The 15,881-nt window shown below is 55.9% G+C and overlaps 1 protein-coding gene across 1 annotated transcript; it reads right to left on the bottom strand.

Annotated features, from left to right (window-relative positions):
- Positions 1 to 301: 301 nt before the first annotated feature.
- On the bottom strand, positions 302 to 2,720 carry CDKN1C (cyclin dependent kinase inhibitor 1C). Its single transcript, XM_051967614.1, has 4 exons — positions 2,518 to 2,720; positions 1,681 to 2,190; positions 1,054 to 1,300; positions 302 to 965 (listed from the first exon to the last, which is right to left on the bottom strand). The coding sequence occupies exons 2-3, from the start codon at positions 2,186 to 2,188 to the stop codon at positions 1,059 to 1,061; spliced, it is 750 nt and encodes a 249-aa protein (XP_051823574.1). The 5' UTR covers positions 2,189 to 2,190; positions 2,518 to 2,720; the 3' UTR covers positions 302 to 965; positions 1,054 to 1,058.
- Positions 2,721 to 15,881: the final 13,161 nt, after the last annotated feature.

Raw genomic sequence — 15,881 nt, 5'->3', positions numbered from 1 at the left:
GTGGAACCCACTTCTAAAGCTGGCACATGGACCCTTCAGACGGTCACCAGCCGCCAACAGGTACCGGCCTTTTTCCTGGCTTCTCCCCCACCCCACTCCCTTTCTCCTGCCCCGAAGGCGGCCAAGAAAGGGCTCGAGAACATGGCGGCTTTCTGCAGAGCCAAGCTGGGAGAAAGGGAAAGCTGGAGGGCCTGGAAGGGGATCCCGCAAGCCGGGCAGCCCCTGGGGCTGTTGCAGTCCGGCCCAGCGGGGGCGGCTCGAGGGCAGGAGGGCAGAGCCAAGGAGGAGACCAGACCCAAAGAAGTGTTTAAGTCTTTATTATTAATAACGGTGTGGCGGGACTGGAACGGGCTCAGAAGTCACGGCAACAGATTTGTCTTTTCAAGTAAAAAAAACTCCCCCCAACCCAGAGCCCGCGTTCCTTTGGCTGGAGAGCCGGGCGCCCCGTGGAGGGAGCCCCGCCGGCCGTGCCGGGGCCACTCGGGTGCCCGGCCCGGCCGGGGCGAGGGCAGCTCGGGCTGCCATAAATAGGTCATTAAGTTATCAGCACGTCGAAGTTGTCGCTTTTGTACAAACACAGGCTGGCTGCGCGGCCTTCCCGGCAGATTATACGTTTGGAGAAATGATTTCTGAAAGCTCGCACTTTGGGACCAGCTACTCACATCAGGCTTTGTATAAACAACGTCTAGAGAAAACTTAATACATTGCACGGTTGTCAAACGGTTTTGTTTTTTTACTGGATTTTTTTCTGAACACTGCCCCGAGGCGGGCTGAGGCTCAGCCGGCGTTGCTACGGCAAAGTACAAAAGCAGGTCGGTCCTTCTGAGGGCTGGCTGGAAGGGGGGCGGTTCCCGGTTGGACAGCTGGCTCCCCCGCTCGAGGGAGGGCTGCACCCTCCCCCTGCACCTGCCCTCTCCTCCAGGGTGCAGGGAAGTCTGAGTGGAGGCCGTCGGCTCGGAGGCAAGCTGCCGGAGACAGAGAGAGCGAGGTCAGACCCCGGAGTGGGCCGGCCCAGGGGCTGCGGGGCTGACCTCGGCCCGGGTCAAAGCTCACCTTATTTACCGACTGCGCTTGCTGGGTCTCTGCTCCGAGGGAGGGGCGGCCGAGCGGGCTCGACGGCTGCGGCGGACGCGGCGGGTGCGGCCGGCTGGGCTGTCCCGGCCTGAGCTGCCCGCCGAGCTGTCGGAGCCCGAGCCGTCGGAGCCCGAAGGCTCGGGCTCCGGGCTCCGGCCGCGGGGCATGCCGTGGTCCAGGTGAAAAGGCTTGAAGGCTCTGGGTCTCTTACGCTTCACAAAGAAAGCTGCGGAGAAACAGGGAAAGCCCATGTGTATCCCACGAAAAGGCGCCCCCATCCCCGTAGTGGGGGACACGCCCCCTCCCCGCGCCCTCGGGGCCCGGGAGCAGACGCGGTGCTTGTGGGGAGGCGAGAACCACGGCCCCCGGTCTTTCTCCTCCTAAACTAGGGCCCGGAGGGAGCTCCCTCCACCGCACCGGCTGTTTTTCCTGGGCTGCTAGCCTGCCCGACGGCTTCGGCGCGTGGGCCCTTTAATCTACCCGGGTGGGGCCACCGGGGCCCCGCCCACCGGCTCCACCGGCCGGTCGCCGGGGCTAGGCGAGGCCGGGCCTCCGCAGCCCCCCTCCCTCCCCCCGGCCCTGAGGGAGCGGAGCTGCCGAGCTCACCTGTGATGAGGGCATTGCTGGCCGGGGCCCCGGCTCGGGCGGTCGCCAGGATGGTGAAGCCCGAGTCCAGGTCGACGTCGGCGTCCAGCGGCAGCTCATCCGTGATGGGCACGACGGGGGCGTCGGCGGCGCTGTCGGGCCCCGGGCCCTCGGCGTCCGGGCCACAGTCGGGCGCTGGCCGCAGCGGGGGGCAGCCCGCGGCCCGGGACGCCGTGGGGCGCAGCAGCAGCAGCGGGAAGCGGCTGCGGCCCACCTGCACCGTCTCGCGGTAGAAGGCGGGCACCGTGTGGTCGTCCACCTCCTGCCACTGCAGGCGGCCCGGGCCCACGAGCGGCCGGTCGTTCTGGAAGTTGTAGTCCCAGCGGCGCTCGTCCTCGGCACTGATCTCGGCCAGCTTGCCCACCAGCTCACGGCCCAGCTCCTCGTGGTCCACCGGCCCGAAGAGGGTGCGGCACACGCCCGCGCTGGCCTCCACCGGGAACGCCCGACGGTCGCCCACGAAGTCCATTCCTGCGGGGAAACGGGCCGACGGTCGGTCAGGCGGCCCCGGGGCGAGAAACGGACGGGACGGGCGCGGAGGGGCGGGGCGGGACAGGGCAGACCCGACGGGGCGGGGGTAGGGGTGATGAGGGGTGGGGGGCCGGAGGAGGAGGTGGCCGGGCCAGCCCCTGCAAGGGGCGGGGAGCTAGTCCCGGCCAGCCGGCAGGGCCGCGGGAGAGAGCGGAACAGCGGCTGGCTCTGCCGCCGGCGAGCGGGCGGGCGAGCTGGCGGGCGCCCTAGTCCTGCCGCTCCAAGGGGTTCCCCTCCTCCCGCACCCCGAGCCCTCTCCCTGCTCACTTGTCCGGTATGCTCCGACGCTGGGGGAGGGGGAGGCTCGAGCCGTCTTTCCGTGGCAGCCGCAGGCGCTGTTCCAGGCGGGCACTGGGCACAGGAAGGCAGCGGGCAGCAGCGGCTGCAGCGGCGGCAGAGTCAGCAACAGCAGAAGGGCGGTCGGGGGGACAGGGACGCCTCCGCGCTGCGCCGCCGCCGCCGCGCCCCTTTATACCTGCGCCGCCCCACCCCCACCCGGCCCCCCCGCAGGGCGCCCGCGCCATTAGCATAATAGTATTTTCTGTTTAGACAACACGACTGCCATTGGTCCCCCCGGGCGTGCGCGGCCCCGCCCCCGCCCGCTCCCCATTGGCCCCCGGAACACACCCCTCCGGGGGGAGCGGGCACCCCGCGGCCTCAGGCGGGGGCCACGGCCCATTGGAAGGCGGGCCGGCCGCGCGCTCCAGCCTGGAAGTAGAGGGGGGGCGCGGGGGTAACGTGACACTAGCCCTGCCCCGCCTTCTCGCCCCATCCCCCCTCTCCTCCTGGGCCCCGCCCCGCCCTGCCCCTCCCCCCCGAGTCCCGGGCTCTTTGTCTGCAGGCGGGGGCTCGGCCGCGGGGCGCGGGCCCCCGGCTCCCTCCCTTCCCCTCCTTTCCCTCCGCCCCGCTCCGCTAGCGCTTCCCCCTTTCCTTTTAATGCCGCAGAGAGGCTCCTAGAGGCTGCAGGGGGCGGGGGGAGGGGGGAAAACCCCTGCTTTCCTCCTCCCTCTCTTCCACCCCTGGACCCAGACGCCTTTGCTGCTGCTAGGGCTTGGAAATTCGGGGTTCGGGCCCCCTCGGAGGCTGAGAGGGAAAGAAAGACTGAGGTGTCCCTTTGTGTGTGTCCGGTCTGGGGCTCCCCTGTGGCCTCTGCGGAGTCCGACTCTGGCCCCTGCCTCTGCCTCTGCTCCTGCTGCCTCTACTTCCCTCGCACCTAGAGTTCTGATACTTCTGGTGTCTGTCTCTGTGTCTTTGTGTCTGTCTCTGCCTCCGTCTCTCTCTGTGTCTCTCCCCTCTTTTTTTGTCTCTCTTTCTATTTCTATCTCTTGGTATGTTCTTCTCTCTATCTCTGTCTGACCTAAAGTTCTAACACTTGTCCTGTCTTTCTGTTCCTCTGTCTCTGTGTGTGTTTGTGTCTGTCTCTGACTCCGTCTCTGTCTCTCTCTCTGTCTCTGACTCCTCTGTTCCTCTGTCTCTCTCTTTGTCTCTGTCTCTGTCTCTGTCTCCGTCTCTCTCTCTGTGTCTCTCCCCTCTTTTTTTGTCTCTCTATTTCTGTCTCTTGGTATGTTCTTCTCTCTATCTCTGTCTGACCTAAAGTTCTAACACTTGTCCTGTCTTTCTGTTTCTCTGTCTCTGTGTGTGTTTGTGTCTGTCTCTGACTCCCTCTGTCTCTCTCTCTTCTCTCTCTCTCTCTGTTTCTCTCTCTCTCTGTCTCTGTCTCTTTCCATCTCTCTCTGTCTCTGCCTCTGTCTCTCTCTGTGTCTCTCCCCTCTTTTTTTGTCTCTCTATTTCTGTCTCTTGGTATGTTCTTCTCTCTATCTCTGTCTGACCTAAAGTTCTAACACTTGTCCTGTCTCTCTGTTCCTCTGTCTCTGTGTGTGTTTGTGTCTGTCTCTGACTCCCTCTCTGTCTCTCTCTCCATCTCTCTCTGTCTCTGCCTCCGTCTCTCTCTGTGTCTCTCCCCTCTTTTTTGGTCTCTCTATTTCTGTCTCTTGGTATGTTCTCTCTATCTCTGTCTGACCTAAAGTTCTAACACTTGTCCTGTCTCTCTGTGTGTGTTTGTGTCTGTCTCTGACTCCCTCTATCTCTCTCTCTCTGTCTCTCTCTCTCTCTCTGTCTCTCTCTGTCTCTCTCTGTTTCTCTCTCTCTCTGTCTCTGTCTCTTTCCATCTCTCTCTGTCTCTGCCTCTGTCTCTCTCTGTGTCTCTCCCCTCTTTTTTTGTCTCTCTATTTCTGTCTCTTGGTATGTTCTTCTCTCTATCTCTGTCTGACCTAAAGTTCTAACACTTGTCCTGTCTTTCTGTTCCTCTGTCTCTGTGTGTGTTTGTGTCTGTCTCTGACTCCTTCTCTGTTCCTCTGTCTCTCTCTTGTCTCTGTCTCTGTCTCTGCCTCCGTCTCTCTCTGTGTCTCTCCCCTCTTTTTTTGTCTCTCTATTTCTATCTCTTGGTATGTTCTCTCTATCTCTGTCTGACCTAAAGTTCTAACACTCATCCTGTCTTTCTGTTCCTCTGTCTCTGTGTGTGTTTGTGTCTGTCTCTGACTCCTTCTCTGTTCCTCTGTCTCTCTCTTTGTCTCTGTCTCTGTCTCTGCCTCCGTCTCTCTCTGTGTCTCTCCCCTCTTTTTTGGTCTCTCTATTTCTGTCTCTTGGTATGTTCTCTCTATCTCTGTCTGACCTAAAGTTCTAACACTTGTCCTGTCTTTCTGTTCCTCTGTCTCTGTGTGTGTTTGTGTCTGTCTCTGACTCCCTCTCTGTCTCTCTCTCCATCTCTCTCTGTCTCTGCCTCCGTCTCTCTCTGTGTCTCTCCCCTCTTTTTTTGTCTCTCTATTTCTGTCTCTTGTATGTTCTTCTCTCTATCTCTGTCTGACCTAAAGTTCTAACACTTGTCCTGTCTTTCTGTTCCTCTGTCTCTGTGTGTGTTTGTGTCTGTCTCTGACTCCGTCTCTGTCTCTCTCTCTGTCTCTGACTCCTTCTCTGTTCCTCTGTCTCTCTCTTTGTCTCTGTCTCTGTCTCCGTCTCTCTCTCTGTGTCTCTCCCCTCTTTTTTTGTCTCTCTATTTCTGTCTCTTGGTATGTTCTCTCTATCTCTGTCTGACCTAAAGTTCTAACACCTGTCCTGTCTTTCTGTTTCTCTGTCTCTGTGTGTGTTTGTGTCTGTCTCTGACTCCCTCTCTGTCTCTCTCTCTCTCTCTCTGTTTCTCTCTCTCTGGCTCTGTCTCTCTCCATCTCTCTCTGTCTCTGCTCTGTCTCTCTCTGTGTCTCTCCCCTCTTTTTTTGTCTCTATTTCTGTCTCTTGGTATGTTCTTCTCTCTATCTCTGTCTGACCTAAAGTTCTAACACTTGTCCTGTCTTTCTGTTCCTCTGTCTCTGTGTGTTTGTGTCTGTCTCTGACTCCGTCTCTGTCTCTCTCTCTGTCTCTCTCTCTGTCTCTGACTCCTTCTCTGTTCCTCTGTCTCTCTCTTTGTCTCTGTCTCTGTCTCCGTCTCTCTCTCTGTGTCTCTCCCCTCTTTTTTTGTCTCTCTATTTCTGTCTCTTGGTATGTTCTTCTCTCTATCTCTGTCTGACCTAAAGTTCTAACACTTGTCCTGTCTCTCTCTTCCTCTGTCTCTGTGTATGTTTGTGTCTGTCTCTGTTTCTCTATGTTTATATCTGTCTCTGACTCCGTCTCTGTCTCTCTCTTTGTCTCTCTCTCTGTCTCTGTCTCTCTTCTGTCTCTCTCTGTCTCTGTCTCTCTCCTCATCTCTCTCCCTACCTTGCGTTCTGTGTGTCTTTCTTTGGAGCTCTCCAGTTCACCACTCTCCAGCCCCAGAACCTTCACAGTTCTACAGTTAGAAGGGACCCTCACCCTCTCTCATTTCACTCTGGGGGAAACTGAGACCTGGGGGGAGTGATTTATCCAGGACTGCCCAACTAGACAGGTTAGTTCTCCGCCACGCACCCCAACTCCAGGTTGCCTTCGGCTTTTGCCTTAATCTCTGCTCTGGCTCTGGTGTGACGGGGATCCTGGGCCCCGCTTTCAGCCGGGCCCCTCCCCAGGAGGTGGCTCTGGGAGCCAAGGGGCTCAGGAGCTGCACCTTCATTCCCGTGATTTGTGCTTGTCCAGCATCACCCCCTCCTGCTCTCCCCGTCCCAGAGAATGTCCGGCCCGCCCCAGAATTCTCCTGGGCCAGACGTGGGAGTGACCTGTCCCGAGAGCCTGCGACAAAGCTTTTTAAACTCTGGCTCTTCACCCCGTGTGGGGTCTGGTAACTGAACATGGGAGTCGTGAAATTCTGACTTACTGTCATTCAGAGCCTGATTTATGCCCCTCTTTGCTACACCCAGGGTCGGGTAAAAATTTCTCGGGGAAAAGCTTGGAGCAGCCCTGCTCCCCTCCAGCCAGTCCGAGGCCGCTCCCTTGCCATCCCTAATTGGCCTCATAAAGCCGGAGGCCGGCCCCTGCTGCCTCTCTTTTAGATGCCGGAGCCACTGGAGGAGCCGGGAGAAGGGCAGGGTCCCTTTCAGCCCATGGGGAGGAAGCTCAGGGGGGCCCCTACCCCCCTTGCCTCCAGATTTCCAGGCGGGTGTCAGAGGCTGGAAAGCCTGCTGGGCCCTGCCTGGCGGCCCCAAGGAGGACTGGAGATTCAGCAAGAGGCCTGGGAGGGCCAAACAAGGGGCAGGGAGATAGTGAGCCCAGGGCCACACAAGGCCGAGGGCTGGGCTTCACGTCCAGGAACTCCGACTGCCCAGCCTATGTCTCTGCACTCTGGCCCCTGCACAAGTCCTAGCCCCCCAGGGCCGGACGTCCATGACCCTAAGCTTCCAGAGTGCAAGAAGCACCCCCACTGCAGAGCGGCTCGGTGCGAACACTCAGAGGCAGAATAACCTTCCCGTTCAGGCCCCAGACCTTCATCTCTTTCCTTGCATCCTCATTTTAAAACTGGATCTGCATTGAAATCTGGGAAATCCGGGGGAAGCCCACCGCCCTTCCCCACCCCCGACTCCACCACTTTCCCATTAAAGGATGGAAGAAGAGAGACTTTGCCTTCCTTTGCCCACTTCAAGATCTCTTCCTCCCAGGATAGCCCTTTGGGAATGATGGGGAAACTGGGCACGCCAAAGATCCTGCTCCTCAAAGCGCCAGGATCAAGAGCCATCCCCGGGGCCTTTGTCAAGAGAAGTTTTCCAGAGGGCAGGGTGGATGGGCCCAAATCCCCCTCCCCCAGACTGCTCGCTGAGCCGAGGATATCGGGCTGTGGATACCGGGGGAAGGAAGATACCCAGCTGGGCACTATGGGCATCCGAAGGGAGACCAGTAACAAGGGCACCTTCTCTAAGAGACCCAAGAGGAGCTGGCCAGCCCGTGGGCATGGCTGCCGGAAAGGAACCCTCAGCCTCGCCATACCCTCTGAGTCCCAGCCCAGCTCACAGATTCTAGGACTTCCATCATCTCTAAATTCACACCCACGTGTGACTCAGTCTCCTATTTATGTCAAAGGTTAGAAAAAATCATATATGGAGGTGTCTGACATGAACTGCGGGTGCTATGGGGATTTCCCGCAGACTGAGACTGGAAGCCTGTTGGGGACCAGCTGTTGACTTAGAACAAGCAAGAGGTCAGGACCTGCCAGGGAACTTTCCTTTAGGACAATCGGGGTGCCCGCTTCCGTGGGCGCTCCAGAAAAGGGCCTTGGCCAAAGTTTTCCAAGCCACCAGACTTCTCTCCCAAGCTGAAGATGGCCAGACCTCCCTCCTCTGAGGCTGGTGCCCGAGAAGCAGAAAGGAGTCGTTTTTAAGAAGAGCTCCCCAGCACCTCAAGCACGGAGTGGGAACTGGGAGGCCCACGGGGAGAGGAAGGCTCAGTACCTTTGGGTGCTCAGCAGTCCCTCCAGAGGCTCAGTCCTGCTGAGGAAATCAGGTGGGTCTGGAAATCCCGGAGGAGGACGGGTCCTTGGGCACCGGCTGAGTCAGGAGTCTTAGGCCACCAGGGGCAGAAAAGAGAATTTTGCCTCCTCCTGAAAGGTGAGTTTCTGAATGAAAAGGAAGGAAGTGATGGAGCCACCTTTGGCCCTGTTACTATCTTAGGGACTTGGCTCATTATTTTAGCAAAGGAAAACTTAACAGGGCCCCCGACTTCTCCTCACTGCCCAGGGCAATGGGCGGCCTTCACCCCTCCTTCTAGTGGGGAAGTCTCAGTTGAATGGGATGCAGCCTCTCAGTGGAAATGTTGATGGAAGAAGCCTGCTTTGGGGTGGAACTAGCTTGGGGCTTAACAAGCTTCCCTTGGCTGAAGCCCACACTGACCTCCTCCCCGGATATTCCCCCAGGTCAGCTTTTCAGCACTAATTTTGGTTTGTCATGTGACCTTATTAGACAGCTCGGGAGTCGCTCTGCCCAGCCCGCCCATGTGGGCCTCTGCTCGGGCCTTTTGCCCTTTCACCCCAGTTTTGGCCAATTGCGCTCGAGTGCCCTCCTCTCCCAGTTGTCTTGGCTTCCTCCTCTGTAAAATAAGGACGAGGAAGGGATTTGGGGGCTCTAATGTCTTCCGCTAAAATCACAGGAACAACCCAAGAAATGCAGAGTGATGGTCCTGTGGCAGCCGTAAGGAAGTGCCAAGTTCTGGAGATGGTGCCAAATGTTAGCTGCCCACTATGTGGGCACATGTTCTGCTTGGATAATTTCCACTTGTCTTGGCAAGAATGCCCTCCAACTTGCAGATCCATCCATCCGTCTGTCCATCCATCCATTCATCTATCAATCTTTTCATTTATCCATCCATCTATACATTCGTCCATCCGTCCATCTGTCTGTCAGTCCGTCCATCTATCCGTTCCCCCATTCCTCCATTCATCTATTCAGCTTTCCATTTATCCATCCATCTGTCCATCCGTCCATCTGTCAGTCCATCTATCCACCCCGCTCACCCCTCCATTTATCTATTAATCCGGCCGTGCAGCCATCAGCCCTCCCTGCATCTGGTCATCCATCCATTTAGTCACCCACCCAGCCATCCGTCCATCCATCCAAACAAGCGCCTCCGTGGGCACTCTCCCTCCTGGGCCGCAGAGAGCCCTGCGGAGGACACGTCCTTGCCTTGCTTCCAGAGTTTGGGCGGCCTTGGCAGCCGCTCCAAGGGCACCTTTCCCAGCGTGAGCCTGAACCTGCAGGGTGCTCGGTCCCTGCCCTTTCGCAGACGCTTGACAATGAAGTGAGTGAGCGGACTGCCCCCCCATCCCCCCAGGCTCCAGAAGCTAAGGGCCACTGGCATGACTTGGAGATGCGCACTGGGGCATGCCCAGGGTGGGGAAGGGGTGGGGGGCAGTTAGCCTCAGGAGCACTTCCCGGTTCCCTGTGAGGGCACATTTTCTGCCAGAGACTCTGGCGATCTGAAGGGTCTGCGAAGAGGAAGCTCCTTTGAGCTGGGGGCAGAGACCCAAAGGAAAGCTCTGCAGACAGACTGTGGGTAAAGAAGGGGTGCAGCCGAGCCTGGGGGGGAGCCCCCCAGGGTCTGGCTGCAGAAGCAAAGCTCCGCCAAAAAGGAGCTCACCTGTGGAGGACAGACAGCTCCGGGTGAAGGCTTCAGGGAGGGCAGCTTGCTGGTCTCCAGCAAGGGCTCAGAGAGGCTCCCCAAAGCAGAGGCTGTGTGGCAGCCAGGTGCCCCCGGCTCGCTGGGGTGGCCCGCCACGTCACGCCACCCCAGAATTGCTACCCGACACCGCCCTCTATTGGAACCTCGGAGGAGAGGATGGAGCGGAAGGTGTGGAAAGCAGGGAGCCCTGGGAGGCTAGAGGGGCAATGAGCCAGAGCCCGGGCCCCACCGGCCCCCACCTGTGGGCACTGGATCGGCTCAGAGGAGCTGCTCCCATCCCACTCCCACGCCCACCTGCCTGGAACTTGATACAGATACAGAGTCTGTCCAGCTCCTAGGGTTATAGATCCAAAACTGGAAGGAAGTATATAAATCATCTAACCTAGTTCTCCCATTCTACAGGTGAGGAAACAGGCTCGGGGTGAGAGGAAGTGACTTGCCTAAGGTCACACAGGTAAGTAGCAAAGTGGGGGTTGAAGGCTCCCTCTGGGGCTCTCGAAGGCCCCCATAGCTCAGCTGGACTCTCTGCGTCTGGCCTCTTCCATAAAGTGGCCTGACTATTCTAAAGGGCAAAGGGGCAGCCCAATCCAGGGTCGAAAGTGATCCACAGAGGCCCAGAAGTGCCCAGGTGTTCGGGGAGAGCCTGCCCCTTTCCCTGGGTCCGCTGGGCCCTGAGGGAGCAAGCTCTCCCTTTTGTTCCCCCAGGTCCAGGCCCAGAAGCCCCGGTCTGGCTTCCTTCTGAGCCCCAGTCAGGGAGCACCACAATGGACAGAGTTCTGAGCTTGGACTCAAGAAAACCTGAGCTTGGGGTGCTTACTGTGTGACATTTTGCCTGCCTGACTCAGTTTCCTTAGCTGTAACATAAGAATAAGAGCAGCTACCTCGCAAGACTGCTGTTGCAAAGCTCAGGTAAGATAGTGCTAAAAGCACCTAGCACAGGGCAGGCACTTCCTAAATGCTTATTCCCTTCCTCTGCAGCAGCCAGATGGGACGAGGCGAGATCCGAGCGGCGGATTTTGGAGGGAGGACGGGAGCCGATCAGACCTGGTCTCGGGGAGTGACTTTGCAGCTACGTGAGGATGAATTAGCCTGACTGTTCCCCCACCCAAGGGTGGCGGGCCACCTGGCGGAGCCTCCTTCCTGAACCGGGCAGGACGTCAGCGGTCTGGCTGTGTGAGCCCGGATGGAGACCTCACTGAAAGTCGGTGAAGCATCCGGCACCGGTAAGTGCCCGCTGTGCCCCGGGCACAGGAGCGGCACGGGAAGACAAGGAAAAATGCCCGTGCCCTGCCCTCACCGTGCTGGCTCTCTAATGTGAGCGAGACGGCAACATGAAGGACTGCTGGGTCCAAGATACATACACAAAGTAGACGTGCAGGTGCATTCGGAGTAGAGGAAGAGATGGAGGCGTTAGTCATGGGGAGGGGGGGGCCTGGGAAAGGACTCCTGCAGAGCTGGAGCTGGTTTAAAGGAAGCCGGGGAGACTGAGAGCTGGCAGGGAGGAGACTGACACAATTGGTGCGAAACTGTGGATGTGGGAGATCCCGGGGCCGTCATGGTGGCGCGGGGAGTTGGGCAGATTGGAGAGGTAGGAAGGAGCCTGGAATTACAGGCAGAGGACTTTGCAGGCCATTCTGAAGGTAGGGGAGCTCCTGGGCCCCGGGGAGGAGTCACTCTGATTTTGTCACCTCGGCCAAATAAAGATGGATCGGAGAAGAAGAGAAGGATGAGGCAGGGAGCTGAGAAAGGGAAGGGAGTGACGAGGAGCGGAGCCAGGGTGACTCCAGAGAGGGAGAGACAGGGATCCGTGCTCTGAAGGCCCCGATGCCAAAAGCTACCCCAGGACTGCTCGGGGCAAGGAATGAGAGGAAGGACACCAAGGGTTCGAGCCCCAGTGCACAATTAGCACCGCAGAAGCCCCCGGGTTTCCTTGTCTACCCTCAATTGTAATTCTCATCTCCACTTGGATATTTCAAACTAGGGATCCTGTAGGTCTTCAACCCCAGACATCCAGAACTAGACCCACCATCTCCCCCAAATAAAAAAGCCCGTCCCTTCTGCCTAGTCCATTTTCCGATTCTGATCCCTGGCCTGCCCCCTGCCCCCTGCCCTCTGCCTCCCCGTCCCTCCCTGGCTTCCTTCCGATGTCAGTTAAAGCCTCTCCTCCAAGAAGCCTTTCCTCTTCCCCCCAATACTAGGGCCTTGCCTCTGAGACTCTCCTCAGTTTACCTATTATACACCTTGATTGCACATAGTTGTTGGCTTGTTATCTCCCTATTAGAACGGGAGCCTCTTGGGATCAGAGACACTTTTGCCTCTTTTTGGTATCCACAGAGCTCTGCACACAGAAGGGATTTAATAAATTGATTGACTAGTTGGTGCCCCAGACAATCAGCAGAAGGGGGGCGGGACCTGCTGCACTTGAGCTGCTCTCGGACAGCTAGCTCCAGGTGATGGCAGGTGATCACTTCTTCCCGGCCAGCTCCAGCAGCCCGCCCACCTCGGGGTGTGAGGGAGCACACAGGAGTCCTCTCCAGGTTTCCCGGCAGAGCCCGTTGGCTCAGTACTTGGCAGGATCTGTGAAGTTACTCGTTCTCTTGAGCCAGGTCCTGGTTCTCCACCTACCCCCAAGCCAAGCTGCCCAAGCTGAGAGGTCCCGGGCAGAGAGGGCCTGGGCTGAGAGGTTCTGGGCTGAGAGAACCCAGGCTGAGAAGTCCCCGGCTGGGAGGGCTCCAACTGAGAGAGCCTGGGCTGAGAGGACCCCGTGCTGAGAGGGCCTGCCGGCGGCTGTTCCAGCACCAAGCTCCATCCTGGGCTACTTGTCAGCCTGCTCAGGTCCAGCTTGGCTCCCATGGGAGCTCTCCCACCCAGGGAGAATCCTCGGGTCCGGGCCCTTGGCCTTTGTTGTCCCAAGGCCTGGGGCCGGAGCTTCGCCTCTGCTCTTTGGCCATGAGGGAGAGCGTTTAGGCACTTGCTGCTTGCTTTGGGCCGGGGTCTGTGTAAGGCTGCAACCCTGGCTGGCAAGGGAAGGCCCTGATGGAACTGAACTGTTCTACCTCCAGGATATAGCCCTCACAGTAGACATGCGCACTCCCCCACAGGCCTTCAAAGAGATACAATGTATTCTTCAGGGGAAACAATAAACATAAATGTATCCACGTGGTGGGAGGCACAGCATATTCTCCAGCACCTGGGTTTTCTTGTCTCCTTAGCCCTGGACAGCTGCTCATCCCCCACCCCATAAGCCCCTGGGCCTTCTCCCTCTCTGGAGCCCTGCTTCTTTCTCTGGGAAATGGTGGTCGGAGAAGCTGGTCTCTTGATAAGAGGCTTTCTGAGCAAACTTCACCATGTACAACTATATTTATAGCGGCTCTTTTCAGGGTAGCTGAAAATTGGAAACTAAGGGGATGACCTTGGCCTCCTGGATATTCCTAAAATAAGCCCCTCCAGCTCTGGGCTTTGGGCACTTTCTCTGGCTGCCCCTCCCTCGTTCCTGGAACACTCTCCCTCCTCTGCTCTGACCACTGACCTCCCTGGCTTCCTTTTAAGTACCAACTAAAGTTCTACTGCAGCCTTTGGGAGCCCCTCTTAATTCCAGTGCCTTTTCTCCTGGTTATTTCACTGTCCCTTCCGTAACTTGTTTCCATCTTTTGCTTCTTATCTCCCTCACTAGATTGGAAGCTCTGCGAGGGCAGGGACCACCTTTTTGCCTTTCTTTGTATTCTCAGCATTTAGTGCAATGCCCAGCACAAAGTAGATGCTTTAGTGTTTGGTTGGTGGTTGTCCTTCTTGAAGACGTCACGAAAATGTCATCCCTGTGTTGGAGTCAAACTGAAGCATGTCCAGCTGTGGCTGATCAGACCAATATGGGCTCTGCGGCAGGTCGGGCTGTGGGAACATTGTGGGGTGAGATGTCTCGAGATCTGTGCACCTCGAATTGTGAATGGATCCAGCCATTCTGGAGAGCAGTTTGGAACTATCTTCAAAAGCTTATCGAACTGTGTTACTACTGGGCTTGTATCCCAAAGAGATCTCAAAGGATGGAAAGGGACCTACATATGCTGTTTGTGGCAGCCCTCTTTGTAGTGGCCAGAAAACTGAGGGGATGCCCATCCATTGGAGAATGCCTGAATAAATTGTGGTATATGAACGTTATGGAATATTATTGTTCTGTAAGAAATGACCAGCAAGAGGATTTCAGAAAGACCTGGAGAGACTGACAGGAACTGATGCTGAGTGAAACGAGCAGGACCAGGAGATCATTCTATACTTCAACAAGACTATATAATGATCAAGTCTGATGGATGTGGTTCTCTTCAACAATGAGATGAACTAAATCAGTTCCAATAGAGCAGTAATGAACCGAGCCAGCGACACCCAGCAAAAGAACTCTGGGCGATGACTAAGAACCACTACATAGAATTCCTAATCCTTCTATTTTTGCCTGCCTGCATTTTTGATTTCCTTCACAGGCTAATTGGACACTATTTCAGAGTCTGATTCTTTTTGTACAGCAAAATAATGATTTGGACATGTATACATATTTTGTATTTAATTTATACTTTAACATATTTAACATGTATTGGTCAACCTACCCTCTGGGGGAGGGGATGGGGGGAAAGAGGGGAAAAGTTGGAACAGGTTTTGCAAATGTCAATGCTGTAAAATTACTTATATGACTTATGACTTATAAATTAAAAGCTGTAATAATAATAATAAAAAAAGAAATGACCAGAAGGATGATTTCAGAAAGGTCTGGAAAGACTGCCAGAAACTGATGCTAAGTGAAATGGGCAGGACCAGGAGATCATTGTACACAGCAACAACATGATTATGTGATGATCAATTCTGAGGGACGTGGCTCTTCTCAACAATGAGACGATTCAGATCAGTTCCAATGATCTTGTGAGGGAAGAGAGCCATCGGCACCCAGAGAAAGGACTGTGAGCACTGAGTGTGGATCACAATATGATATTCTCACTTTTTTGTTGTTTGCTTGAATTTTATTTTCTTTCTCATTTTTCCTATTTGATCTGATTCTTCTTATGCATTAAGATAATTGTATAAATATGAATGCTTACATTGGATTTACATATATTTTTACCATGTTTAACATATATTGGACTACTTGCCATCTAGGAGAGAAGATAGAGGGAAAGGGGGAAATTTAATAAAATAAAATATGCCTTTGTAAAAAAAATTGTGCATCTCATGTTCTTTTGAGCTACTGAAATCCTACTTTGCTCACAGAGCACAGTGCCTTCTTTGATGTGGGCATACCATGCTGTCCAGCCCTGTGCCACCATCTGCATGTCTCACATCCGATTCCAAAGTTCTCCAGAGAGACCTTGAGAGTGTCTCTGTATTGCTTCTTCTGACCACCTTGTGAGCACTTACCTTGTGTGAGCTTTTGGGAGGGGAACAAAAGGTTTTTTAGGGAAATATAATTTTAGCATTCAAATAACATGGCCAGCCCTTCAGAATTGTGCTCTCTGCAGTAGAGTTGGGATGCTAGAAGTGTAGTTCGAGAAAGGAGATCAGTGCCTGGTGTCTCATCCTGCCAGGGGAGCTTCAGAATCCCCCTAAGTCAATTCACATGGAAACGACTCAGTTTCCTGGCGTGGCGCCGGCAGACTGTCCAGGTTTACGGGCGTATGACCATGAGGTCATCACAGCGGCTCTGTGCCTTCGGTTTGGCCGTCAGTCTAACCCACCCATCTCCCCCACTCTCCCTCGGAGCCACCCAAGCCCTGAGCTAGCTCTTGCGGTGAGTGATCAACCCCCTCACTGTGCACATCTCTGGAAGGTTTCCTGCCAAGGAAGTGGCATCATCTTCATTCAGATTCTCCATTTATTATAGCCGATGGTCCAACGTATAGAAGGTGTGGCGCTGGCTGATAGAACGCGTGTGTTTTCTTGGTGCTAATTGTTAGGACAAAAGTAGCACAAGTAGCAGAGAGTCGAGCCACACTTTGTGGATCTCAGCCTGGGAGGGGGCACTGAGTGCACAGTCTGCAAACAAACACCCCGCGCCAACTCTGCCTCCACTTTCGTCTTGGCTTGTAGCC

Source organism: Antechinus flavipes, chromosome 6, assembly GCF_016432865.1.
Source record: "Antechinus flavipes isolate AdamAnt ecotype Samford, QLD, Australia chromosome 6, AdamAnt_v2, whole genome shotgun sequence".
NCBI classification, from domain to species: domain Eukaryota; kingdom Metazoa; phylum Chordata; class Mammalia; order Dasyuromorphia; family Dasyuridae; genus Antechinus; species Antechinus flavipes.
This window is presented reverse-complemented; position numbering and strand designations above follow the sequence as displayed.